The 10,270-nt window shown below is 35.1% G+C and overlaps 1 protein-coding gene across 1 annotated transcript in view; it reads right to left on the bottom strand.

Moving 5' to 3' along the window:
• Positions 1-298: 298 nt before the first annotated feature.
• Positions 299-10,270, bottom strand: part of NDUFS1 (NADH:ubiquinone oxidoreductase core subunit S1) — a 33,656-nt gene continuing 23,684 nt past the window's right edge. Inside the window, exons 15-19 of the mRNA XM_067740876.1 lie at positions 8,686-8,840; positions 6,898-7,073; positions 6,086-6,220; positions 5,910-5,982; positions 299-4,160 (exon numbers count right to left, since the gene is read on the bottom strand). Of these exons, the coding sequence (XP_067596977.1) occupies positions 4,069-4,160; positions 5,910-5,982; positions 6,086-6,220; positions 6,898-7,073; positions 8,686-8,840 (631 nt within the window). The 3' untranslated portion in view covers positions 299-4,068. The remainder of the gene's footprint in view (positions 4,161-5,909; positions 5,983-6,085; positions 6,221-6,897; positions 7,074-8,685; positions 8,841-10,270) is intronic.

Below are 10,270 nucleotides of genomic sequence, written 5' to 3'. Positions count from 1 at the left end.
GACTTCCCTGGTGGTCCAGTGGTTAAGACTCCGTGCTTCCACTGTAGGGGGCATGGGTTCCATCCCTGGTCGGGGAACTGAGATCCTGCACGCCGTGCAGCATGGCCAAAAAGAAATAAGAAGGAAATTGTTATTCATCTTATGATCTCTTTATATACCAATTCAAATTAAATATTGTAAACTAATTACTAGTTCTAGACTGTACATTTTACCGTGTTTTTCAATATCAACATATGCTTTTCAGTGTAAGTTATTTTAAAAAAATTAAGATGTCAATGATTTTGAATATCAATCATAGTTTGAATATCAGTCATAGGTAAGTCTTTAATCTTTAAAATTTTTCAGTAATAAAAACCATAAAACACTTTAAGCACAAGGGTATTTGGCTCTGAGATCTTTGTTCTCTTACAATCTAGATCTGAGGTCTAATCAAATTTCTCATTAACATTCTTGTCTCTTGGGCTAAATGAAATAAGCAACATACTGTGCAACTGTTAAGACATTTTAAAATACTGGTTATTAGAAAATTATTTGGGGATTACTGTTTTCTTTATCTTTTTATAAAAGGTGGCCATTATGTATACACACATACTTTTTTGGTTCCAAAATGTCTTTATCAAGGTTCATTTTTTTCACATGTACTTGTTTCCAAAAGTTGGGTCAATCACAAACCTAAGGTCTAGCTATGCTAAGGTAGGATTAACCTTACAAAATGTCTAAAAAATTGTCATACTCATGCGTGTCATTTATTTCTGCTTGAACTATTCCCCAGCCACACTGGGCCTTTGGTAACAGGGGTTTGTAATCACTTTGCTAGTGACATTTTAACAGTGGTCATGAATGACATTGTTAACATTAAAAAAAAACCCACCTCTTACCACTGCTTTTGTTGCTAAGCTGCTTTAGTTCTTCTCCCTGTGGGAGCTTGAATCGTGGTGGGGTAATTTGTTCCGGCAACAATAAAGCTGACAGTTTATATTAGCCAAAGCTTCATGTTGGCAAAAGAATTCACCTGTCCCCTTTTATGCACATCAATAGCTCTTACCCTCCTTCAGTACCCTTTCTATCACCAGCATATAGTTTTCCCTCTTCTGATTGCATTGCTTTTTGGTTTTGCTTTCAGAAGTAGTCTTTTTTAAGGGTTAGAATCCAACAGACTCAGTAAATCTTACTGTGACTAGTAAAAATTCCATCAAAATATGCAGAGCTCTGCAATAATAAATTAATCTTCACAATCCTGGTGGACAGTTTGTAGTAGCAGTATTCTGTTACTTAGGTTGACCTTGGACAAGTCATTTAATTCTCCAGTCTTAGGAAAGAAATACATTTCTTTAGGAAAACAGAAGCTAGAGGTTATATTAGGCATGACTTTCCCTCACAATCAATGGAATTGAGTTTTGTACTCAATTCACTTAGAAGGGGGACTTCAAGGGCTCCCATGGATGGTTAGTTGCAACCTCCTGAAACATCCCGCCAAGTTCTGAACACACATTTTCCTATAATGATGGTTCTCAGTCCCTAAGCACATTGAGCATTCACTGTGTCAGGAAATAGGCCAAGCAAGTTTTAGAGGCTTTCTGACTTGCTCCTCATAACAACCCTATAAGGTTGGAGGTAGGTACAATTATTAGAACATTTATCCTCATTTTACAGATGAAGAAATAGTTAAATTTTTCCAAGTAATATTTCCAAAGTTGAACAAGATCTGACCTGGCAAGAAACAGTGTTTAAACAACTCAGCACCAAACAATAATAAATTATTGTATACTGAGTATTGTTAGCAAGGTATAATACTTTTTATTGATGTATTCATTATAATACAATTCACAATAAATTTGGGGGGCATTCTGTATGAAGTTTAGGCTTTAAAATTTTTCCTGTATAAATATTCAATTCTTATAGTGGTCCACAAGGTTTTTTGAGGCAAAATGGGACAGTAAAAAATATCTCTAATTAAACATTCTTGCCTTTAGTCTTTAACTGGGTAACAATGGGCAAGTTATTTGATACTTCTTGGGTCTTAATACCAATTGTTAGCAGGGTTTTGTGAAAATTAGACACAATGTACTTAAAGCTTTAATGGCACGTATTAGAATATCTTTTCTAAATGGTATTATTTATTATTCCAGGGTCTTCCAGATTGCCGTCTTCACCTAAAAGGACTTGGCCTTGATCCTTTGTAGATTTCTCATTGTTGACTCCCTTGTTGCTTACAGTCAAAATTACATCAGCTGTTATTCTTCTCATCTATATGTATTTTTCTTCTATCTGGGTCTCTTCTTCAGAAAGTCTTGCAACCATCTTCAATGTTTATGGTCACAATAACCTTAATATTTAGCGTTAGGTGACTAATAGGCACCCATGGGACAGACTTTCATGTTTACTTTATGTAAAAACCAACAAATTTTATTGAGTACTACTTAGCCCAAACAAGGTATTCTTTACAGAATTCCAAGTTCAACACATGCTGCCTAGATGGCAGTCCTAGGATCCTGGACCATCTTAGTTATATATCACCTTTTCTCCATTTGAATGCAATATTCCCTCACCAAGAATCCTATGAAGTCTACACTCATTCATTGAAGAGTACTGTGCAAAACACAAAACTGAAAGTGTTTGCCCCCTTGAGGTCAGCAACAGTGCTAAGGGATAAAGAAGGTAGAGAGAGATAAGAAGTTTGTATTAAATTCAAAGACTTTCACCAAGAATTTATACAATTTATACAATTTCAGGCAACTGAGAATTTTAAGCAAAGTACTTTAAGCAAAGTATACAACTTCATGACTGAAGTGAATAAAATAATTCTGAAAAAACTGTTACAGGTGACAAATGTTGTACAATTTTTGAAGATAAAGTACTGGTGACATACTATAGTCTAAAATTTTTATCCTCTGTTATATCAGTAAAATCGCAACCTATAGTTGGGCTAAGTCTTTGATGAAAGCAAAAAGGAATAAGGATTACAAAACAAAGGATTCTGAACATAGATTTTGAAAACAAATTAATATAGCATTAGATTATCTCCTAGATTAATTGTAAATTTTTAATTTTTTTTGACAATAGAAAATTATGAGAGCTGTTAGTTTTGCCTTTTATTACTGGAATAATTTAGTTGACTTAATACTACAGATGGTGTTAATATAATAAATATGGAACATCAATGAGGACCTAAATTATGTCTCTTGAAACCTCCCTCATTCCAAGGGTGTATGTGTGTGCAATCTATTATACAAAGAAAAATATCCCATAAATCACCATGACATTATATAAACAGATTCAAAAGAAAACAGAAAAATGTGTTATCCATTAAGCTTCTCAATACTGATTCTTAGACGTAACAACCTATGGAATCTGTACTAATGGGAGGAAATTATGTGCAGCAGTTAAGAACAATGGGCTTTGAAGTCAGAGAACCAGGCTTGATTCTATGACTCTTTTGCTGTGGCCTTGGGCAAGCTACCCAATATCCATGGGCTTTAGCTTCTTCACCTGTAAAATGAGATAATACTGGCTGACAGGGAAGTAAAAGGACAAAACAATATAATGTATGTAAAGCCAGAGTGCTTAGTATGTAGAAAATCCTGAATAATCATTAGCCTTCATTATTATGATTATTATTAGCGCTGTCCAAGTATACATCTGATGTATGATTATATTATATATATTTTCTATTTACCCAGCTTCACAGAATACTTAAATCTTTTCTTTAGCACTAGAAAAAAATAGGTACTAATGGAGCTATTATTTCATCCATTTTACAAACTAAGTGATCAATGAAGATAAACAAAAATTCATATTTTAAGGATTTTCTTTTTTATGTCACAAAGATTATCAGTGCTTTTACATGAAAGGGCATCTATACATGTTTATTAAACTATTTAACATTTACATGCAATACATAAATGTTTGGAAACCTCAAAGTTGTTTGACAATTGCAATATCGTTTTCAAATAAATCATGGTAGAACCTTAAATATTACATCATTTAGATTATTTTTTAGAGAGATACACCTCTAAGAGATCATGCCAACGTAACTGTCCTTTAACTAACTGGGTGCTAGTAGATGTTTCAGCATATGGATGGTTCCTCTACTGCATGGGCACCCTCTGTGACAGCTTTGACACATTTAGCCATTGTCTGTGAGGCTCTGCTAATTGAATCTGAAAGATATCAAGAAAATGTGCGTTTTGATAACACAACTTCAAAAGAAGCACACAGTAAAACTTTCCTGTTGCACATATTCAGGAACAACAACAATAAAAAAGACTGGAAGAGTCTATGTAACTATACATAAACATTGTAAAATCAATAAGTTCAGAAGATAAGCCCCTTAATAGCTAAATGCTTTTAATAAGTACTCCTAGGAATGATTAAATAATTATATACAGCCATATAAAGGGCCAGTATGCAACCATTAAAAATATTATAGAAAAGTATTAAAGACAGGAAAAGAATGTGCAATATACCATTACTGAAAAAAGGTTACAGAACAGTGTACTAAAATCCATGAATTCACTTTATGGGTGAATTTTATGTATGTGAATATTTCAATAAAGCTGTCCAAACCCTCTCTCCCAGAGTAAATAAGTAATCTCATTTTTAGTTTAAATAAATTAATATATGTGTATATCCCTGGATGACTGGCCAAAATGTTAAACATAGTTATTTCTGGGTAGTGGGATCATAGTGATTTTTCCTTGCTCTTGTGGGCTTAGGTATGTATTCTACAATGAACATAACTTTTATAATACAACTGAAAAAAACCTATTAAAAATAATCTGAGGGCTTCCCTGGTGGTGCAGTGGTTGAGAGTCCGCCTGCCGATGCTAGGGGACACGGGTTCGTGCCCCAGTCCGGGAGGATCCCACATGCTGCGGAGCGGCTGGGCCCGTGAGCCATGGCCGCTGAGCCTGTGCATCCAGAGCCTGTGCTCCACAATGGGAGAGGCCACAACAGTGAGAGGCCCACGTACAGCAAAAAAAAAATAATAATAATAATAATCTTAGGGCTTCCCTGGTGGCACAGTGGTTAAGAATCCGCTTGCCAATGCAGGGGACACGGGTTCAAGCCCTGGTCCGGGAAGATCCCACATGCCGTGGAACAACTAAGCCTGTGTGCCACAACTACTGAGCCTGTGCTCTAGAGCCCATAAGCTGCAAATACTGAGCCTGCGTGACACAACTGCTGAAGCCTGTGTGCCTAGAGTCCATGCTTTGCAACAAGAGAAGCCACCACAATGAGAAGCCCGCACACCTCAAAGAAGAGTAGCCCCCGCTCGTCACAACTAGAGGAAGCCTGCATGCGGCAACAAAGACTCAATACAATCAAAAATAAAAATTAAAAAAAAAATAATCTTAGATACAAACTGCACCAAGAACTTGAAAAATATACTCCTATCTGCTTTTAGACAGAAAATTATTTTAAATTGTCTATCAACTATCTCATAACCTAGATGTTATATCAAGTGTTGTAAAATCTGTAGTAAACAAGTTTGTTAGTCTGCATTCCTTAAGCACATTCTTAACCATTTACATCAGAAGCACCATTTGGCATGTTTCACATTTTAGTGTTTTGATTCTTCTACTGTAATTCTCAGAAAAACCTTCACAGATGTTTGTCACTTAGAAAATTCTCCCTAAATTGCTATACAGTAATTCTTCATACAGTAGTAAAATTTTATATTTAAAATCTGTTAATTCTTGGATTTTCAAACACTACTTACATTTCAGAAAGAAAAATTAGAGTAAAATCAGAAAATATAAAGTTACATTAGTTCTGATATTTGAAAAATCTTCTGAGATTAAAAACATCAAATACTACCACTAGCACGTTGGAATCATAATGCTAAATTAGGTGATTTTACTCCTCTCTACCTTTCATGTTTGGCAGCCATGCTGACAACTGCGTACCTGTCATGTAGAAGTCTTTTATTGTTAGCTGAGGTGGAACAAGTGGATCAGCAAGAAGGTGTTGGTTCACGAGCTGCAAAAAAAGAGTAAGAGATCAATAATAATAGTATTGAAAATTAGTACTGTTACGCCAGAGGATACATTATTATGAAAACTGCGTATAGGCGTGTTTTTACCTTGGAAAGCTCATTTGCTTGCTGGAAATAATTAGCTCCTTCGACATCATCATATCGAACAAGATTAGGAGAGACTTCTTCCAATCTGTTCCTTACTTGATCCAGAGTATCATATGGAAGAGTCATACCTGCAATCTATAACATAACAGGTTCCAAAAATTGACATAAAGCATTAATACTTAAATATTTCAAATAATACATCATTGCAACTATGGTAAAATAATGCAGTACTACTATGAAAAATATATTGGTGTCCATTTGTATGTATATTAAGCAGGTGGTTAAGTGGGGAATACTACTGTAAATAATTCTTCTAATTCATAAACAGCTGTCAATACATTAGTAATTTGTTTTTAGAAAATACACTGATTATGAAATAAAGAAATGCTTTGCTAAATTTGAATGCTTTGGCTAACCTGCTATTGCTCATATATAAAGTTGACAGACAACTGTATATTATTATTTTAAATCTCATGATGCTTTTTATAGTTAAAGAGTTAAAAACACAAGTCAAAAGTAAAAACACCTATTTCAAATCCCCATGTTTGTTTTTTTTTCAGCCACGCCACGTGGCCTGTGGGATCGTAGTTCCCCACCAGGGATCAGACCCGCGCCCTTGGCCGTGAAAGTGTGGCATCCTAACCACTGGACCTCCAGGGAATTCCCCAAATCCCCGTTTTCTGAACACGTTTTTCCTACAGAGATTATTCAAGTCATCTCTGCATTTCAGACGTGCATCTTCCTTGACTTCGAAAATCATTCTGACAAGCTAACATGTGAAACATTCCATTAGCATCACTAAGGACAAATACCTCAGAAAGTGCTCTTATAATTTTCCAGTCTTCTCTTGCCAAGCCAGGAGGTGTCACTGCTACTTTAGTCTGCTGAGCTCGGCCCTCAGTATTGACATAAGTAGCAGACTTCTCTGTGTAAGCAGCGCCGGGGAGAATAACATCCGCTATAGGAGCTCCAACATCACCATGATGTCCTGTGAAAAGACGGAAAATGGCAAACCACATTTTAGCACAAAGCTGAGTAGGTATTATACATGAACACAGTATATATCCTTTTAAAATTACATTTTTATAATTATAAGTGTTTTAAAAATTAAAACAATATAGTATTGAAGTGTTTGGAATAAAAATTAAAGCCCACTTTGCCCACAGTTTAACTCCCTTCCCAAAGAAAACTATTGTGAAAGCATTTGGTATGTGTCTTCCCAGATTAATTTTTGCAAATACACAAACACGTATAACAACATAAACACACATATTATGGGCAACTAGGTGTATCATTTCTCTTGATCATTACAAAGTGAAAACGCTCAGATGTATGTTAGTGAAATTTGGTAAAGTAAACTGAAATGGTGGAGGAACAAAAAGTGTCAGGAGTATGACATACAGGAGTATGATTAAGAGCATAAACAGAAGATTACAGAAAATAGTATGCTGAAAGACTATCACTCATTAAAAGTTTAACAGAAGGTGTTGGAAGAAAAAAGAAACTTTAGTTAATTGAAAGAAAAGCCAATGTACATGTTTGCATATGTACATGTTTGCATATGCATAGAAGTACATATGAACTGTGCATCTATCTAAACCATCATCAATGATTATCTCTGGATAGAACTAGGATAGGATTTTAGTTTATGCATTTTGGTTTAACTTTATTAAACTAAAGATACGGAATATTACATAATGCTTTTTATGTGGTATGGCAATAAAAAGCCTAGTGTAAGTGTATGGTGTTTGTGTTAAATGAAGTGAAAAGTTATATACTTTTCTCTATAAAATATCCAGGAATACTCGACTCCTTTTATTCCAAAGAGGCTTGATTACACTTGCAATGAGTTAGAGATCAAGAAAATGAGTCAAACACAAAAAACCAAAGGAGTGCTATTAAATATAATTCATTAAGTGTCTTATGACACAGGACTCGTGATTTTCTAACTTTTACACTGTTTATATATATAAAAAAGCTTCTCCTTGATTACATAATAACATTAAATATTCTTTGAAAAACTGAATTTAATGTTACATAATATTTCATAATTTAATTACTATTACTGGGGGTATTTAGGTTTCTTCTAATTATTTGTTATTAAAAAACATGAGGTGGGGCTTCCCTGGTGGCGCAGTGGTTGACAGTCCGCCTGCCAATGCAGGCAACACGGGTTCGTGCCCCAGTCCGGGAAGATCCCACATGCCGCGGAGCGGCTGGGCCCGTGAGCCATGGCCACTGAGCCTGCGTGTCCGGAGCCTGTGCTCCGCAACGGGAGAGGCCACAACAGTGAGAGGCCCGTGTACCGCAAAAACAAACAAACAAACAAACAAAAAACATGAGGTGATAATTCTTAATAGCAATAGCAACTACGTAACTAATAAACCTATTTTTTATAAACGTATTTTTTTAAATATAAAATCTAAAACATTTAAATATCTATAAAAATACATATTAACAAATATGTTTTTAAAATTGGTGTGTGTGTAGGGAAATTCTCAAATGGAAAATAATCAATCCACTAAATATATTGCCATATAGTTCCTAATATACACAATGTACTATTCTCTTCTGTTTCTAGTGCCATAGATGCTACTAACCTTGATAAATGATGAAACAATCCTTTGGCAAATCCTGTCGAGTAATACAACCTCCATCTGCTCCCAGAAGAAACAGCACTTTGGGAGGGTTCTTCCGAATTGCTTCCACCCCAGGTTTATAGCCAAGGTCCAAAGCAGCTACTTGGCTTGCAATCCTGTAAAACAAGTACGAGTTTTTAGCATACTTGTTGTGTTTTCATTATAAAAATTTAAATGTGATTCTTGAAATGATACCTAGTCTCTTTTCTATTCAATGCTGTCAAAGATCTTCCCTCATCATTTTTACCCATTTGAAATAGATGTCAAAACCAGAAGCAGCTGTCTTTTACTGTTTCAAGAATGGCAAAAAAGTAAATAAGATGCTTAGGACACTGTTTCTTCATGAAGTAATACTTAATGGACTAATTCTGGAAACTTTATGCCAACTGCAATTGTCTTAAGTTGATTTTTATTCAATACAGTAAGACTTGATAAGTCAAGCACAGTCATTAGAGAAAAATTAGATGATTTTGAAAACCAAAAGGGAAAAATTTAAACACCACTCATAAAACTAATTCAGAGAAAACTATAATTAGTATACTGTTGTATGTTCTTATGGAATTTTTTCAATGAACATATATTACTAAGAGAAGCAGATAATAATCTTTTAAAGAAAAGGTTTCAAAGAACTATACTTTGAACATTTGGGAGTCTTTGGTCTAGTTTGCTGTTGTTAATTTTCTTACAAGAGATAGTAGCCATTTTGAGGACCTACTGTGAATAAAGCTAGTTGGGTTTTACGTATTTGGTAAGGGAGGAGGGCAGGTCAAACGAACTCCCAATAGATGCTGCTGCTCTGTCAAACTCTCTAATGGGACATCAAAAGAATAAAATAGTTTGAAAAATTTAACAAAAGAAGTGCAAGATTTGTATAATGAAAATTACAAAACAACTCCAAAGGAAATTAAAGACCATAACAAATGGAAAGACATCTATGTTCATGGATTGGAAGACAATATTGTTAAGATGGCAACACTTCCCAATTGACCTACAGATTTAATGCAATCCCTATCAAAAAATCACAGCTGAATCCCTTGCAAAAACTGACAAGTTGATCCTAAAATTCACATGGAATGCAAGGGACCAAAACTAACAAAATCTATCTTTTTTTTTTTTTGTCACTCTGCATGGCTGGCAGGATCCTAGTTCCCTGACTGGGGATTGAACCTGGGCCCACGTCAGTGAATGTGTGGAGTCCCAACCACTGGACTGCCAGGGAGTTCCCAATCAAATCTATCTTAAAAATGAACAAAGTTAGAGAACTCACACTTTCCAAGTTCAATTTCAAAACTTAGCTCCCCCTGCCGCCCCACCTACACAATATATTTTTTAAATGTCTCTCCTTCTAAGCCTGGATGTCTCTCAAAGATCTGAGCAGAGACACACACACTAACTCATCTTGGAAAACAAACTAAGTAACCTAAGTTTGCCTCTGCAAGAATGATCAGTAAACAAAAAAAGGATTAAAAGATTCTCCAAGAATTAGAAAATATGCTTTACTCTGAAATAAACTTACTATAAGAAATAAAGACAAGGGACTTCCCTG

This window comes from Pseudorca crassidens, chromosome 6 (assembly GCF_039906515.1).
Source record: "Pseudorca crassidens isolate mPseCra1 chromosome 6, mPseCra1.hap1, whole genome shotgun sequence".
NCBI classification, from domain to species: Eukaryota; Metazoa; Chordata; class Mammalia; order Artiodactyla; family Delphinidae; genus Pseudorca; species Pseudorca crassidens.
This window is presented reverse-complemented; position numbering and strand designations above follow the sequence as displayed.